General features: G+C 39.1%; 1 protein-coding gene across 7 annotated transcripts in view; it reads left to right on the forward strand.

The window, feature by feature from the left end:
- The window catches only part of LOC118855502 (UDP-glucuronosyltransferase 2A1-like), a 350,735-nt gene that overhangs the window by 269,583 nt on the left and 62,169 nt on the right, over window positions 1–18,983 (forward strand). The window contains exon 1 of one of the 7 annotated variants that reach the window (XM_036765619.1): window positions 36–766. The exons of 4 other annotated variants lie outside the window; for them this stretch is intronic. In XM_036765619.1, coding sequence (XP_036621514.1) covers window positions 43–766 — 724 coding nt within the window. In that variant the 5' untranslated portion in view covers window positions 36–42. Of the gene's footprint in view, window positions 1–35; window positions 767–6,787; window positions 6,850–8,914; window positions 9,654–18,983 lie in introns of those variants that run through there. 2 more of the 7 variants (XM_036765617.1, XM_036765607.1) reach the window with 2 other exon arrangements.

Below are 18,983 nucleotides of genomic sequence, written 5' to 3' on the forward strand. Positions count from 1 at the left end.
TCAGGGGGTAAGAAGCTAGTAGTTAGTAAAGCAGGAATAATCATGAGCTCTGAGAAGTGGGTTTCAGCCCTTTTGCTGCTGCAGCTCTGCTGCTTTAGCTGTGGGTCCTGTGGGAAGGTCCTGGCATGGCCTATGGAGTTTAGTCACTGGATGAATATGAAGACCATCCTGGATGAGCTTGTACAGCGGGGCCATGAGGTGACTGTGTTGATCCCCTCAGCTGCTGTTGCTATTGACGCTGGTGATTCATCAGGTTTCCATGTTGAGGTTTTTCCTGTGGAGACAACTCAAGCGGATTTGGCTTCAGTTTTTGAAAACTGGATCACACTGTGGAGTAATGAGCTTCAAAAACTTTCAGCTTTAGAGTATGGTGCAGCCGTACAAAAAGTATTTTCTGAGTATTCAGTGATGGTGAAACAGCACTGTGAGAGCGCTGTTTTGAACAAAGACCTTATGAAGACATTGAAGGATGCCAAATATGAAGTTGTTATTGCAGATCCTGTATGTCCTTGTGCTGAACTTGTAGCAGAGATACTTGGAATACCCTTTGTCTATAGTCTCCGCTTCACTGTGGGAAATACCATTGAAAAATACTGTGGAGGACTCCCATCCCCTCCTTCCTATGTGCCTGTGCCCATGACAGCGTTGACTGACAAGATGACATTTATGGAGCGCGTGAAAAATATGCTTTTCTTCATTTACTCTGACTTTTGGTTTCAGAATTTTGATGGCAAGACTTGGGATCAGTTTTACAGTGATATCTTAGGTAAGTCTGTGGGTCCCTTTGTGATTTTTATGTCAAACCTGTTCAGTGATTCCCTGGCATTCTTACATATCTCACTGTGAATGGGCAGAAACTTAATGTCATAAAAAAACAGATTTTTTAAATTGCAATCAGATATAGAAAGTGTTGGGACAAAATAGTTCACTTATCCATAAAACACAAAAACTGTGATATAATGGCTGCTAAATAGGCTTAAGTTTAAATCTTTAACCTAAACAGAAAAGCAGGATAATAAGCATAATGAAGCAATGAATGAGTCTAAAAGCATTTATTCAGCACCTATTACACACCCATTACATTGTGCTCTGTTTTGGGGTCTAAATAGAAAAGCAAGACAGTTCCTTGCTCTCCAGGAGCACTTTTTGGGGGGACAACGAACCTAGTAACTTTCATTTGTAATTCCAACAGAGAAGCCTCATGATCCTAGTGAGATGGGGGGGGTGGGGTGGGCAGGGGGTGTATAGTGTCCAAGCAGATGATAATGCATCCTCTTTGATGTTATCACCACTGGTACAAAACAAATCTATTTCTGATACTGAACAATCTGACAGGACGTTGGTGGTGACAACTTACTTTTTGAGGTCTTTAGAGGCTGTGGACATTGAGGAGGCAGGGATTGGAGCTCCTGCAGAAGCAGCCACCATGTTTATTGTTGTTGTTGTTGAGTCATTTCAGTCAAATCCAACCCTTTGTGACCCCATTTGGGATTTTCTAGGCCAAATTACTAGAGTGGTTTGCCATTTCCTTTTCCAGCTTATTTTACATATGAGGAAACTGAGGTAAATAGAGTTAATGACTTGCCCAGGGTCACACAGCTAGTAAGTGTCTGAGGCAAGAAGTGTCTTGCAAAACCATGATAGGATGCAGTTCAAAAACTATTCCATCATTTCAAAAATGTATTTTAATAATGCAAAGAATCTCTTATCAGGGACCAGTCATTTCTCAAAAGTCATTGAAATCTTAGCCGCTGTCCCTCCGGGTTGTCCCTAAAAATAAGGTTTTCTCCATATTACTTGCTCTGTCTTTTCTTCTGGAAAGCTATCATTTATTTCTTTAGCTGGTTATTTAGTTTATTCCATGTGTGTCTTGTCTAGCCACTCCAATCCTTGTAGGCAGATGTAATGTGTGGTACTTTGTATTGCAAGCAGCTAGGTGGCACAGTAGAGGAGAGTGCTTGGCCTAGAGTCAGGAAGACCTGAGTTCAAAGCCAGCCTCAGACCTTTAGTGGCTCTCTGATCCTGGACAACTCACTTAACTTCTGCCTTCCTCAGTTTCCTCATCCAATGAATTGGGATAGTAAGAGCACCTACCTCATGGCATATTATTGTTGCTGATCAGATGGGATGGTCATTGTAAAGCACTTTCCCAGTCTCTGGAGTAAATTGGGGCTTAAAGAGGTGTTTGTTCTTCTTTCTAAATCTGTAGTTTCCTGCTGACAGGAATTGTTCTTCTACATTAAATATTTCCGGAATTGAATTGATTTGGCTAAGAGTTGTTGAGAAAAGAATACAAAAGCAATGCAGAAGCCTCGGCAAATTAATGGATAAGTTTAAACTGAACATAAAACCACTTTTCCCACTTTGTGTTATTGGCAAAAGCAGGTCCTACTGAAAGTCTCTTCTCACACGCCCAGTTATCACTAACGTCCACTCTCCTTCCCTTAAATTACTTTGCATTTTATATGTATAATATACGTATCTGTGTATTTGCATAGATGTGTGCGTGTAGATATAAATATATGTGTATAATACAAATGGTTGTTCAGTCATGTCCAACTCTTTGTGACTTGGTAGACGAAAACACGCCAATGTTGGCCACAGGGTTTTCTTGGGGAAGATCCTGGAGTGATTTGCCATTTCCTTCTCCTGTGGATTAAGGCAAATAGGTTAAGTGACTTGCCCAGGGTCACTCAGCTAGTAAGTATCACAGTTTATAGTTGAACTCAGGTCTTCCTGACACCAGGCCCAGTGCTCTATTCACCGAACCATCTAGCTGCCTCCAGAATACATATGTATATATATTTTATATGCACACCCATGTGTATATACATATGTACATATATAATATATATTACATACATGGAAATATGTATATACACATACATGTGTATGTTCCTCACAGTAGAATGTAATGTACTTGACTTTGTTTTAAAATGTCCTTGTAACACAGACTATCACTGCCCCCACCACCTGAATGCCAAGTGTATTAGATTTTACTTCTTCTCCAGGGTTCTCCACTATCTTTAAGGGGATTGAAAAGTTGTCTGTGCTCTTGACAAATGACACTCACTCGCACCAGTGTTGTTCCCTCAATTTTAAGGGGTGTCCCTTGCACCCTAGTTCCATTAGCAACAAATAATCAGGTTAGCTTTTACACAGAAATATTTACTCTGAAAATTACAATCAGAAATATACAAATTTACACCCCCAACCCATAAGAAACATAATCCTTCTCTACTTGCATTGTGTCACTCTCTGGGAGGGGAAGGGGCTTAGGTTCATGACTTAGCTCAGTTCCTGTACAGCATGATCCAGTTCCAAGTCAAAAATACCCCTAGGACTTGAGTCCCAGGTACCTTGGCTTCTCAGGGTTTCCCTGCTGGCTCAACTGGCGGCACTGCCTCCCCTGCTGGCAATTCTGGTACCAAGGTCACCATGACTTAAACTTCTAGATTCAGGGGATCACCTCCAGGATCAGAAGCTGAAGACAAAACACAGAGCAGGAACAAACATACACAGGCCTATTTCTGGAGTAAAGACAAAAGAGTAGGAGGAAGGGAAGGATTTCAGGAGGAAGGATTTCTCAGCTCATGATGTCCACGCTGGGTATGGCAGATAGGAGTCACTAGACAGGGCAGAGTGGAACAATGGTGGAAAAGAGAGGGTGAAAAAGGCAAATGGTTCATTCTTGCCAGTTTTAAAGACAGGTAGCCATTCAAAGGAAGCTATCCCTCCCATGTGTTACAGGAGTCACCAGGCTTAGATCATGTTAAACTCCCTCTCTTAAGGGAATTTCCACCTCCGTATTAGAATTGGACATGCCCAGAGAAGCCTAGGTTACATAGTATTATCTAGGTTTTGTTGTGTTTTTCTTTTGTTAAATATTTTCCAAGTATGTTTAATCTGGTTCAAATGGCACTTGGTAGTATTGTGAGTGTCATGTGGCCACCATGTTCGACACCTCTGGTCTCCATTCTTGAGTGTGGAAAGGACAATAACATAGAAAAAGTCCTGAACGATAGGATAGAGCCATGTTGTGAGAGCTTTAAAAGCCAAGAGTGTATATTTTATTTTTCAAAGTAAGAATGAGTCACTGTCATTTATTGAGTAGGGGAGTGATACAATCAAGTCTTTCCTTAAGGAAATCACCTTTGGCAGCTGCCTGGAAGTGGATTACAACAGAGAGAGACTTGGAAAGGGGAGGTCAATCAGGGTCATTTCAATAGCTGAGATGAGAGCTGATGAGGGCTTGAACTAAAATAGTGACTGTGTGAAAAGAGAGCATTGGTGTAAGAAGATTTGTGAGCAGAGAGAATGGGGGCAGGGGGATGCAAGAGATTTTGTGTGGATGAATAAAACAAGATCTGGCAACTGATTGGATGTGATGGTGAGTCCTTGTCATTTTGGAGTACCTAGAAACATCACTTCAACACATTAGTCATGCAACGCAAAAGGGGTTCTTGATTAACTTATTTGAGGGTAGTGTTCAACCCACTGTAACCAGAAATGTGAGAAAATACAAATTTTTTCAGCAACATGAATGATAGTTATAGATACCACCTCATGCTTAAGTGAGGCCAGACACCTTTTGAGATCTTTGAAAAGTATCTCAACGTTCAGAAACAGTAAGACAAATGGCAGGAATTCCTGCCAGAAGATAAGTACTGCTAAAACAAGACATTATTTTTAATGAAATCATTTGGGGTATTTAGAAGAGGCTCTTTCCATTTCTTTCAATGATTGAACCTCTATGGTAGGTCACAGTCAGTTGTCCATGAACCCAAGACCATGTGCACCATCACAGCGAAAGGATATCAGACCCTGGTGTGAAAAGTCACAAAGACTGGAGAGGTTGAGGAAAATCTTCCAACAGGAGCTCCTTGGGTAGGATCAGAAACTGGACTCCTTCAGGTCCCAACCAAAAGCAACTGAACATGACCAAATGAGGGATGAACTGGTGTCAAAGTATGAGGAGACACCCTGTTTTCCAGGGCTAAGGCCCAGCAAGTAGGGCATGGCCTGAGCTTGGCATACCAACAATCCTTTGCACTCACCCCCGGATGATCTCACCCTCTGGCAAAATCATGTCATATAATGATTTTATTGCTTTGACCAGCAACAGGTTTTTTTCTGATTTTGGACTAGTTCTGGTCATGAAGCACTGCTATGAATCAAACTTGTCCCATGGTAGCTCTTATTTACCCCTCACTGTCAGGACTAAAGCTCACTGTACAACCATTGGTATCAGTATTGAGATCTCCCCACACTGCCTCAGGGCCCCTCCCACTAGGAACAGTGCCCCAGAACATGTGTCTAATCTCTTTCCTTGATTGCAATCTGTTTCTCTCACTTTGAAATTAAACTTCTGTTAGATTCCTAACTCTCCCATCCCTAGCCTGCTTTCTTCAGCTCCAGCCATCCACTCTTTTTAAATAACTCCCAACCAGTTGTCACTGGCAATTACTGACTCAATTTTCTCAGCTACTTCTGGGAGGACAATGCTGGTAAGAGCTCATCCTGAAATCTAATGGTAATGAGGCTTAGGATACATTTCACAAGAAAATCTGTATGTCTTTAAGAAGGAAGCAGTGCTAATATTTAAATAGTATTAATACTTAAACCCAGAACAAATTAAACTCTTCTATGTCCCTGGTTAGAGTACCAATAAACAAGAGGAATATTAAACTTTTTACAGACTGGGGACTTTCATACCCACTAAGTATCCTCCACTGACACTTTTTTTTCAGATTTTTTATATTTACTTATTTTTAGTTTTCAACATTCACTTTTATAAGACTTTGAGTTCTAATTCTTTAGCTCTCTCTCCCCTCCTCCTTCCCGAGACTGCATACAATCTGATACTACCTGATACAGGCTGTGCACGTACAATCATACTAAAATTATTCACTCATTAGTCATCCTCCAGTGACACTAAAGCTATGCTATCTATTGACTCCGTGCCTGGTCAAGGCCTCTTTATACTCATAAAACCAAAGGTTTCTTTTTTGGATAAAGAATTAAGAGATATCATTTAAATTTTAACTTTTTTATTGGTTCTTTTGGTTTTATAAAGAGAAACTCATGATGGAATGAATCTACTAGCTGGTAAAGCAAGAATAACCATGAGCTCTGAGAAATGGCTCCCAGGTCTTTTGCTGCTGCAGCTCTGCTGCTTTAGCTGTGGGTCCTGTGGGAAGGTCCTGGTATGGCCTATGGAGTACAGTCACTGGATCAATCTGAAGGTCCTGTTGGATGGGGTTGTACAGAAGGGCCATGAGGTGACTGTGCTGACCCCCTCAGCTACTGTTTTTGTTGATCCTGGTAATTCATCAGGTTTCCATGTTGAAGTTTTTCCTGTGGAGAGAAATCAAGAGGATTTGTCTTCAGATTTTGAAAACTGGATCACACTTTGGAGTAATGAACTTTGAAAACTTTCAGCTTTTGAGTATGGTGCAGCCGTACAAAAACAATTTTTTGAGTATTCAGGGCTGATGAAGCAGCAGTGTGAGAGCACTGTTTTGAACAAAGACCTTATGAAGACATTGAAGGATGCCAGATATGAGGTTGTTATTGGAGATGCTTTGTGTCCTTGTGCTGAGATCATAGCAGAGATACTTGGAATAGCCTTTGTCTATAGTCTGCGCTTCAGCATGGGCAATACCATTGAAAAGTACTGTGGAGGACTCTCTGCCCCTCCTTCCTATGTGCCTGTGCCCATGACAATTTTGACTGACACGATGACATTTATGGAGCGTGTGAAAAATGTGCTTTTCTTTATTTACTTTGACTTTTGGTTTCAGACTTTTGAAGTGAAGGATTGGGATCAGTTTTACAGTGATGTCTTAGGTAATTCTGTGGTCCCTTTCTGATTTATATGTCAAAACTGCTCAGTGATTCCCTGACCTCCTTAGGAATCTCATTGTGAATGGACAGGAGTTTAATGTCATGAAAAAGACAGGTGTTTTTTTTAATCAAAATCAGATATGGAAAGTTTTGTGACAAAATGCCTCACCCATAAAAATGAAACCTGCCATCTAATGGCTGCTAAATTTGCTTAAGTTTAAATCTTTAATCAAAACAGAAAAGCAGGTTAATAAGCATAATGAAGCAACAAATGAGAGTAAAAGCATTTATTAGGCATCTATTACCCACCTATTACATTGTGCTGTGTTTTGGGGTCTAAATAGAAAAGCAAGACAGCTCCTTGCTCTCCGGGAGCACTTTTTGGGGGGACAATGCACCTAGGAAATTTCAGTTGTAAGTCCAACACAGAAGCCTCATGGTCCTAGTGAGATGGTGGGTGTGGACAGGGGTTGTATAGTGGCAAAGCAGATGATAATGCATCCTCTTCGATGTTATTACCACTGGTACAAAACAAATTCATTTCTGATATTGAACAATATAAGAAGACTTTCGTGGTGACAACTTACTTTTTGAGGTCGTTAGTAGCTGTGGCCATTGAGGAGGCAGGGATTGGAGCTCGTGCAGAAGCAGGACTAACTGATTTGAGTGCAGTAGTCAATGCAGTGGAACTACAAATGTGAGAAAATATGAATATTTCCAACAACTTGAATGACAGTTATAGAGACCACCTCATGCTCAAGCAAGGCCAGATACCTTTTGAGATCTTTGAAAAGTATCTGAAAGCTCAGTAACACTAAGCCAAATGGCACGAATTTCTGCCAGAAGATCAAGTCTGCTAAAACAAGACATTATTTGTAATAAAATAATTTGGGGGGCGGGGTTAGAAGAGGCTCTTCCCATTTCTTTCAATCACTGAACCTCTATGGTAGGTCATAGTTATCCATGAACCCAACACCATGTGCACGATGATACTGACTAGAAAGGATATCAGACCCGGATATGAAAAGTCACAAAGATTGAAGAGGTTGAAGAAAATCTTCCAATAGGAGCTCCTTGAATAGGATCAGAAATTGGACTCCTTCAGTTCTCAACCACAAGCAACTTCACAAGCCCAGCTGAGAGATGAACTGGTGTCAAAATATAAGGGGGGAACCCCTGTTTTCCAGAGCTAAGGTCCAGCAAGCAGACTGTGCTCTGAGCTTGGCAAAACAACAGTCCTTTGCACTCACCCTCTGGCAAAATTATGTCTTATAATTATTTGATTGCTTTGATCAGTACCAGTTGTCTGGTCTTGGGCTGGCTCTGGTCAGGAAGCCCTGCTATGAATCAAACTTGTCACATTGTAGCTCTTACTTACCCCTCACTGTCAGAACTGAAGCTCACTGTACAACCATTGCTATCAGTATTGAGATCTATCTGCACTGCCTCAGGGCCCCTCCCACTACGGACAGGGCCCAACAACATGTGTCTAATCTCCCTCCTTCTTGCAAGCTATTTCTCTCACTTTGAAATTAAACTTCTGTTAGATTCCTGACTCTCCTGTCTCTAGCCTGCTCTCTTCAGCTCCAGCCATGCACAGGTTGGAGACAAGTCCCCACCAGTTGACACTGGCAATTACTCAATTTTCTCAGCTACTTCTGGGAGGACAAGCCTGCTAAGATAGCTCATCCTGAAATCTAATGGTAATGAGATTTAGGATGCATTTCACAATAAAATCTGTATGCCATAAAGAAGGAAATAGTGTTATTATTTAAATAGTGTTAATATTTAAACTCAGAGCAAATTAAACTCTTCTTTTATGATCCCTGATCGAAGTACCAATAAACAATAGGAACATTAAACTTTGTACCATCTGGCAACTTCCATACCAGCTATGGATCCTCTACTGAGACTAACGCTTTGCCATCTCTTGACTCCCTGCCCAGTCATGGCCTCTTTATACCGTGTATAAAACTAAAGATTCCTTTTTGGATAAGGAATTAAGAGACATCAGTTAAATTTTAACCTTCTTGTGATATAACCAGGAACTCATGAGGTAAAGAACCTAGTAGTTTGAAAAACCATGAGCTCTGAGAAGTGGGTTTCAACTCTTTTGCTGCTGCAGCTCTGCTGCCTTAGCTGTGGGTCCTGTGGGAAGGTCCTAGTGTGGCCTATGGAGTACAGTCACTGGCTCAATGTGAAGACCATTCTGGATGAGCTTGTACAGAGGGGCCATGAGGTGACTGTGCTGACGCCTTCAAGTACTGTTCTTGTTGACGCTGGTAATTCATCAGGTTTCCATGCTGAGGTTTTTCCTTCAGTGAAAAATCAAGAGGATGTGGCTTCATTGGTTGAAAAGGTTATCAGATTTTGGCTTTATGAGCTCAGAAAACTTTCAGCATTAGAGTATGTTGCGGCCGTGCAAGAAATGTTTTTGATGGGTTCAAGGCTTGTGAAGGAGCAGTGTGAGAACGTTGTTTTGAACAAAGACCTTATGAAGACGTTGAAGGATGGCAAATATGACATTGTTATTGGAGATGCTTTTAGTCCTTGTGCTGAGCTCATAGCACAGATACTTGGAAAACCCTTTGTCTATAGTCTGCGCTTCACCATGGGCAATACCGTTGAAAAATACTGTGGAGGACTCCCATCCCCTCCTTCCTATGTGCCTGTGCCCATGACAGAATTGACTGACAAGATGACCTTTATGGAGCGGGTGAAGAACATGCTTTTCTTCATTTACTTTGACTTTTGGTTTCAGAATTTTGATGTGGAGGATTGGGATCAGCTTTACAGTGATGTCTTAGGTAAGTCTTCTGCGTCCCTTTATGATTTATATGTCAGATCTGCTCAGTGATTCCCTGACATCCTTATACACCTCAGTGTGAATGGGCAGGAACTTAATGTCATGGAAAAAAAGAGGTTTTTTAAGTTGCAATCAGATACGGAAAATTTTGTGACAAAATAGTTCACTTATTCATAAAACACAAAAACTGTGATATAATGGCTGCTAAATAGGCTTAAGTTTAAATCTTTAATCAAAGCAGAAAAGCAGGTTAATAAGCATAATGAAGCAATGAATGGGTGTGAAAGCATTCATTCAGCACCTGTTGCATGCCTGTTACATTGTGCTATGTTCTGGGGTCTAAATAGAACAGCAAGACAGCCCTTTGCTCTCCAGGAGCACTTTTTGTGGGGACAGTGCACACCACAGAGAAGCGTCATGGTCCTAGTGAGATGGGAGACGGGGTAAATAGTGGCAAAGCAGAGGATAATGCATCCTCTTTGATGTTATTACGACCGACACAAAAGAAATCCATTTCTGATGTTGAACAATCTGACAGGACTTTGGTGGTGACAACTTACTTTCTGAGGTCCTTAATAACTGTGGGCATTGAGGAGGCAGGATTGGAGCTCCTGCAGAAGCAGGCATCAGGTTGGTTGTTGAGTTATTTCAGTCATGACCCCATTTTCGATTTTCTTGGCCAGGTTACTAGAGTGGTTTGCCATTTCCTTTTCCACCTCATTTTACAGATGAGGAAACTGCTGCAAACAGGGTTAATGATGACTTGCCCAGGATCACCCTGCTAGTAAATGTCTGGGGTCAGATTTGAACTCAGAAAGATTATTCCTTCTGACTTCAGGCCTGATACTCTACCCTGTGCCACCTAGATGCCCCTCATCACCACATTTCATCTTCACAAAAATTGATTTCCTGTACAATGGCCGTGGGAGCTGGGCTTGAAGCAGAGCCAGTGGTGTGAGATGCATTGCTGCTCTAGGAGTTCTTGGGCTTATCTGTGTGTTGATGGCGATTGAAAATCCATTGATGTTGATGGTGGCAAGAATGGTGGGTCTTCTCTTCACAAGGGTTGTTCCCCTCAGTGAAGGCTGGAAGACTGAGTAGGGGGCCAGGCTGGAAGCGCTACCAGTGCTGTCAGAGCCAGGGAATGCTGCTAATCCTGGGACTCTTGGTCTCACAGTCCTAGGCTGTCTCCATCATGGGCTGAGGGGAAGGGGTGGTCAAAGCGGGGGCAATTGGTTCACTTACCTGCCTTGCCCAGGCCCTCTGTCAAGGTACCTTGCTGCTTCAGCTGAGCTGGCTTCCCTTCCCTGTCAATGGCATTTGGTTTTCCAGAGTAAAAGTTCTCCCTATTCTAGATGCTATTCTCAGAAACTGTTTAATCTACTTGTGTTTTTTTTTAATTTGGGTTTTCTAAGTAAAGCATGAAGTGACGCATTTTAGTAAAGCATGTTGAGTCTTCTTTGTATATCTGGGGCAGTACATTTAATCAATATGGTGACAAACCCTTGTGTTGGTCATTGTCCCTATTGTGGACAACCCCCTTTGCCTTGACCTGAGCATGTTCACTGCACAGTTATTTGAACTAGACCAATGGAAATGCCTAGCAGTTGTTGGATATGTGGCATCCAGCAGTTCCAGACCTTAACTGCCAAAGCCAAAGATGATTGGAGGCTAGAAACTAGGGTGATTGGATGTGAATTACTGAATTTTGGTTCTAGAAGCTACTTCAGAGATAGTTTTAGTACCTTACACCTTTAAAAAAATGAATTAGGGTTACTTTGAGAATCTGCCAGAAGTAAAAGAAAAGACATATTAAGCATATCCTGCTGTCCATATTACTTCAGCATTTAGCAGCAATTACGTTCTAAATCAATGACATTGTGATGAACCTACCACCTTGCCAAGGGAACAAATAAAGAGGCCACAGGCAAAGAACTTAACATATCCTAATGCAGCTTAATAAAGAAAATTCTTTACAATTCAGGGCAGCTTAAATAACAAGCAAGAAGATGAAATGCTACTAAGGCCAGTTTCAGATTGGCCCTTGATGAAATATCTGGGTGCAGCAGAGACTCGTTATCTATGACATGTTATTGGGGAAGAGGGAAAAGTCTAAGATGAAAAGTGGGGCTGAAACCTTTGGGCAAGTCATTTAATCTATCTGGGCCTCAGTTTCCTTATCTGTAAGAGGTACCATAGACAATGCAGCAACATCATTACTAAACATATATGTACCAAGTGGAATAGCATCCAAATTCTTAGAGTAGAAGGTAAGGGAGTTACAAGGAGAAATTGACAGCAAAATTATACTCATAGGGGACCTCAACCTCCCCCTCTCTGAACTAGATAAATCTAACCACAATATAAATGAGAAAGAAGTTAAGGAGGTTAATAGAATTTTAGAATAGTTAGATATGGCAGACCCCTGGAGAAAATTGAATGGGGTTAGAAAGGAATATACCTTTCTCTCAGTGGTACGTGGCACCTACACAAAAAATGACCATGTACTAGGGCATTAAAAACCTCACAATCCAGTGCAGAAAGGCAGAAATATTCAATGCATCCTTTTCAGATCATGATGCAATAAAAATTATATGTAATAAAGGGCAATGGAAAGATTGACTAAAAATCAATTGGAAACTAAATAATCTAATCCTAAAGAACAAGTGGGTCAAACAACAAATCATAGAAACAACCAATGACTTCATCCAAGAGAATGACAATAATGAGACAACATACCAAAATTCATGGGATACAGCAAAAGCATTTCTTAGGGGGAAGTTTTATATCTCTAAATGCTTACATGAATAAAATAGAGAAAGAGGAGATCAATGAATTGGGCATGCAAGTAAAACAGCTAGAAAAAGAACAAATTAAAAATCCCCAATTAAATACCAAATTAGAAATACTGAAAATCAAAGGAGAGATTAATAAAATTGAAATTAAGAAAACTATTGAACTAATAAATAAAACCCAGAGCTGGTTTTAGGAAAAACCAATAAAATAGATTAAACTTTGGTTAATTTGATTATAAAAAAGAAAGAAAAAACCAAATTACCAGTATCAAAAATGAATTCACCACCAATGAAGAAGAAATAAAACAATAATTAGGAACTGTTTTGCCCAACTGTATGTCCATAAATTTGGCAATCTTAGTGACATGGATGAATATTTACCAAAATATAGATTTTTCCAGATTAACAGAAGAGGAGGTAAATTTTAAAAACCCCATCTCAGAAAAAGAAATTGAAAAAGCTATCACTGAACTCCCTAGGAAATAATCTCCAGGACCAGATGGATTTACAAGTGAATTCTATCAAACATTTAAAGAACAATTAATTCTAATTTTGTATAGACTTTTTGGGAAAATAGATGAAGGAGTCCTTCCAAATTGGTTTTATGATACAAATATGATACTTCTACCTAAACCAGGAAGAGTCAAAACAGAGAAAGAAAATTTTAGACCAATTTCCCTAATAAATAGTGAGGCAAAAATTTTAAATAAAATATTAGCAAAAAGTTTACAGCAACTTATCGTGAGAATAACAGAGTATGACCAGGTAGGATTCATTCCAAGAATGCAGGGCTCATTCAATATTAGGAAAACTATCAGCATAATTGATCATATCAACAGCAAATCTAACAGAAACCAGATGATTATCTCAATATATGCAGAAAAATATTTTGACAAAATACAACACACATTCCTATTAAAAATGCTAGAGAGCATAGGAATAGAGTCTTCCTTAAAATCATAAGTAGCATCTGCCAAAAAACATCAGCAAGTATTACATGTAATGGGGATAAGCTAGAAGCATTTCCAATAAGATCAGGGGTGAAACAAGGATGTCCATTATAACCACTGTTATTCAATATGGCACTGGAAAATTAGCTTTAGCAATAAGAGAAGAAAAAGAAATTAAAGGAATTAGAATAGGCAAAAAAATAATGAAAGCTATCACTCTTTGTCAATGATATGTTGATATACTTAGAGAATCATAGAGACTCAAGTAAAAAACTACTTGAAATAATAAATAACATTAGTAAAGTTGCAGGATATAAAAGTAACCTACAGAAATCCTCAGCATTTCTATATATTACTAACAAAGCCCAACAGATAGAAAGAGAAATTTCACTTAAAGTTACTGTCTACATTATAAAATATTTGGGAGTTTAGCTGCCAAAATAAACCCAGGAACTATTTGAACACAATTACAAAACACTTTTCACACAAATTAAGTAAGATCTAAATATTTGGAAAAACATCAGTTGCGCATAGGTAGACCGAGCTAATATTATAAAAATAAAAATTCTGCCTAAATTAATTTACTTAATCAGTTCCATACCAATCCAATTGCTAAAAAAATTATTTTATAGAGCTAGAAAAAATAATGACAACATTCATCTGGAAAAACAAATAGTCTAGAATATCAAGAGAATTGCTAAGAAAGGTGACCTTGCCATACCAGATCTTGAATTGTATTATAAAGCAGCAATCATCTAAACTACAAGGTTCCGGCTAAGAAATAGAGTGGTGGATCAGTGGAATAGGTTAGGTACACTAGACACAGTAGTCAATGACTATAGTAATCTACTGTTTGATAAACCCAAAGACTCCAGCTTCTGGGATGAGAACTCACTATTTGACAAAAACTGCTGGTAAAACTAGAAAATAGTATGGCAGAAACTGGGCATGGGTCAATATCTTACACCATATAGCAAAATCAAGTCCAAATGGGTACATGATTTAGATGTAAAGGCTGATACTATAAACAAAATGGGAGAGCAAGAAATACTTTACCTGTCAGATCTATGGATAAAGGAAGAATTTCAGACCAAAGAAGATATAGAGAACATTATGAAATGCAAAATGGATAATGTTGATTACATTAAATTGAAAAGGTTTTGTACAAACAAAGTCAATGCAACCAAGATTAGGAGGGAAGCAGAAAACTGGGAAAAAATTTTATGACCAGTGTCTCTGATAAAGGCCATATTTCTAAAATATATAAAGAACTGAGTTAAATTTACAAGAATACAAGTCATTCCCCAATTGATAAATGGTCAAAAGATATGAACAGGAAGTTTTCAGAGGAAGAAATTAACGATATCTATAGTCACATGAAAAATGCTCTAAATCACTATTGATTAGAGAAATGCAAATCAAAACAACCCTGAGGTACCACATCACACCTGTCAGATTGACTAACATGACAAAACAGGAAAATTATAAATGTTGGAAAAGATGTGGGAAAATTGGAATACTAGTGCATTGTTGGTGGAGTTGTGAACTGATTGAACCATTTTGGAGAGCAATTTGGAACTATGCCCAAAGGGCTATAAAAATGTGCACACACCCTGCAATACCATTTCTAGGGCTGTATCCCAAGGACATCATACAAATGGGAAAAGAACCCACATGTACGAAAATATTTATAGCAGCTCTTTTTGTGATGGCAAAGAACTAGAAATTGAAGAGATGCCCATCAATTGGGAAATGGCTGAGCAAGTTGTGGTATATGAATGTAATGGAATACTATTGTGCTACAAGAAATTATGAGCAGGCAAACTTCAGAAAAACATGGAAAGACATATATGAAATGATGCAGAGTGAGGAGAGCAGAATCAGGAGAACATTATATACAGTTACAGCCACATTGTGTGAGAACTAACTTTGATAGACTTGGCTCTTCTCAGCAATGCAAGGTTCTAAGACATCTCCAAAAGGCTCATGGTGGAAAATGCTATCTGCATCCAGAGAATTACAGAGTCTGAATGTAGATCAAGCATACTATCTGCTCTCTCTCTCTTTTTTGTTTTGTTTTGTTTCTTCTTTCTCATGGTTCGTTCCATAGACTATAATTCTTCTGTGTAACATGACTAATGTGAAAATATGTTTAATGTGAATGTATATGTAGAGCCTATATCAGATCACATGCCATCTTGAGGAGGGGAGGAAGGGGGAGAAAATTTGGAACTCAAAAGCTTGTGGACCTGAATATTACAAACTAAAGATAAATAAATAAATTTTAAATAACTAAGGTTACTTATTTGGATAAAGAATTTAGAGATATCAATTAAATTTTGACCTTTTTGTTGGTGCCTTTGATGATATAACCAGGAACTCACTATGATAAGAACCTAGTAGTTTGTAAAGCAGGAATAACCATGAGCTCTGAATAATGGGTTTCAGCCCTTTTGCTGCTGCAGCTCTGCTGCTTTAGCTGTGGGTCCTGTGGGAAGGTCCTGGTATGGCCTATGAAGTACAGTCACTGGATCAATCTAAAGGCCATCCTGGATGAGCTTGTACAGAGGGGCCATGAGGTGACTGTGCTGACTCCCTCACCTACTGTTCTTGTTGACGATGGTAATTCATCAGGTCTCCATGTTGAGGTTTTTCCTGTGGAAACAAATCAAGAGGATTTAGCTTTAGTTTTTGAAAACTTTTATCAGACTTTGGATTTATGAGTGGAGAAAACATTCAGCTTTAGAGTATGGTACAGCCATGAAAGAGCTGTTTTGGAGGGGTTCAAGGCTTGTGAAACAGCATTGTGAGAACGTTGTTTTGAACAAAGATCTTCGGTCCTAGGGCTGAGCTCATAGCAGAGATACTTGGAATACCCTTTGTCTATAGTCTGTGCTTCAGCATTGGGCAATACCATTGAAAAATATTGTGGAGGACTTCCACCTCTCCTTCCTATGTGCCTCTACCCTTCTCGGTATTAACTGAAAAAAAATGACATTTATGGAGCAGGTGAAAAATATGCTTTTCTTCATTTACTTTGACTTTTGGTTTCAGAATTTTGAGATGAAGGATTGGGATCAGTTTTATAGTGATGTCTTAGGTAAGCCTGTGGTCACTTTGTGGTTTATATATCAATCCTGGTCAGTGATTCCCTGGCTTATGCGTACCATTGTGAAACAGGAGAAGTTTAACGTTGGTCAGCAGCCAGTCAGATATGGAAAATTTGTGTGTCAAAATGGCTTTGTTTTCTATGACATGTATGTAACTGAGGTATACATTTGGGCTATGATCTAAAATTTGAATCAATACAAAACAGAGAAAAATTTACACAAATGATATAGGAAAAGATTTCTAAAGTCTGAGGTCCTGTTGTTCTGGTTGGTGTTTCCAGAATCTACTTACTCTCCTTAGACTGATTTTTAAAGAAATTTATTGTGGCTTGTTTAATGGATAGTGACCCTTTTTTGCGTATGGCTTTTTTAGAATATTGACCTTCTTTTGTGTGTCTATGTGGAAATATGCTTAAGCAATACGGTTGCAAACCTTTTTGTTGACTATTTCCCTTTTCCCTTACCAACAAAAGTTCACTGCAGAGTGATTTTTAATAGATCTACGGAGGTGACTAGCTAGAAAGTTTCTGAGGCTTCACTGGAACATAAGCCTGATGACTCTAGTCCTATGCTTCTCAGCTGTCCATAAACAGGTCATAGGCATAGAATTTAACATTACCTAATAAGGATTTTCTTTGCAATGGAGAGAGTTCTTAGAGATGAGGAAATAATGTGAGTTGTTCTTCAGACCCATTTCAATAGGGCTCTACAATATCTATTTGGACACAGCAAAGGCTTGTGGTCTCACAGATCAGCTAATGAGTGATGGCCAATCCATGATGGACAACAGGTGTGAAACCTTACACATGGCTCCCCAGGCTTGTCATTTTATACAGAGAAGGTTCCGTCTCTGATAAATATCAGGAATACTTAAATTTTCTTGTGCCCAGGTATTCAAGCTCAGTGATTGGGATGGTAGAGCCACTACAGAATCCTATACCTGAGCTTCCTCTCTCTGCTTAGGATGCATAAAACTTAGTATTTACAGGAATTAGAATCATCAAAAGAACAACAAAAATTTTCATTTAGGCTGACATGATTATCATCATCATTTTGGAAGAAAAAAAGACCTTCCCAGCAAGTTATGGGCATAAGGTAGAATAATATTGAAATTGCAAATAAATAAATAAAATAATGGCATAAGTAATGGGGGAGGGTAAGACAAAATATCCTAGGATTATCATGGGAAATAGTTTAAGGCATTCACTTTGGATACAACAGAGCCTTTTTTTCTTGAACTTCTCAATATTAATCCTGCCCAAGTTGAAGGAAAGGCGAAGAAATTCAGGATATAAAAATTGAATGAAAAAGGCCTACGTCTAACAATATAGCTATGAATAGATGTGTATGAGTGTTCTTTTACAACAAGATGTATCATTTCATTTAGATTGGCAATGGAAGAACTGAAGTTGCAACTAAAAATAAATGTAATTAACAAACATATCCATATATTCATTTATGGACATACACATGTACACATATCCTGATGTGGATATCTTTGCTATTTAGGAAATATATGAATATGTTTATATACAGGTGGTTCAGAAAGTCCTAGGAGTTTTAACCTATTAAAATTTAAAACCTGAGTTTCAAACTATCAAAGTTTAAACCTAGATTGAGATTCTTGAAGTACTCTGCTTGTGAGGTATTTGTTATTCAGGAAACCTGTGTTTATGTGTGAATGTATGCATACTTACGTTTACTCTTTGGGATTTTAGGAGATATCTCTCTATACATCCATATGTGGAAAGGATGTATGTGTATAATGTGTGTGCATGCACATAAATATACATAATATATGCTTTGTGTGTGTACATGTGTGTGTTAGTGTGTGTGTAAGGGGTGTAGAAGTACACATCAGACGTTGTGGAAATAGAGCAGTGGAAGTTTATATCAATCGTGTTGTCAAATACTCTTTTTCCAGAAATTGTAATCCTTAGAAATATTTCTTTGCTTAAGGTCACACTTTTAATTGTTAAAGTGTCCTTAGGATCTCCATCTAATATTGCTTCTACTACTTTAACAGGAGTGGTAAGTCCATGCTTTACAGGATACCTTTGGAGTCAGAACATGTTCCTGGAGTCTAATATGTGTACTGGGGGAAGGGAATAGCTCAGGTTAGACAGTACTTCCATTCAAAGGAAGCACTTCAGGATGTATTACAGATTTTTACAGGCTTGGGCAGTACCTGTAGAATGGATGGGGATAGTGGCAGGACCTGTGACTTCCAGGTAGCCCTCTATAGCAATGCCCCTTCTCTGGCACTTAAAGAGTTAGAGTCACCTACAACAAAGTGATTCCTAGGCTGAAGCACCTTGGAATGTGCAGCCTGTATGTGCCAGAGAAGGGACTTGAGTGTAAGGCGTGCTGTCTTCAAGGCTGCCTCTTTCCTTACTATGTAACGCTGCCTACATAGGAAATGAGGAGGATTTGGCACTTGTCAGTCCTCCAAAAACCAGGAAAAAATAAGAAAATG

The sequence above is a fragment of the Trichosurus vulpecula genome, chromosome 6 (genome assembly GCF_011100635.1).
Source record: "Trichosurus vulpecula isolate mTriVul1 chromosome 6, mTriVul1.pri, whole genome shotgun sequence".
Lineage (NCBI taxonomy): Eukaryota > Metazoa > Chordata > Mammalia > Diprotodontia > Phalangeridae > Trichosurus > Trichosurus vulpecula.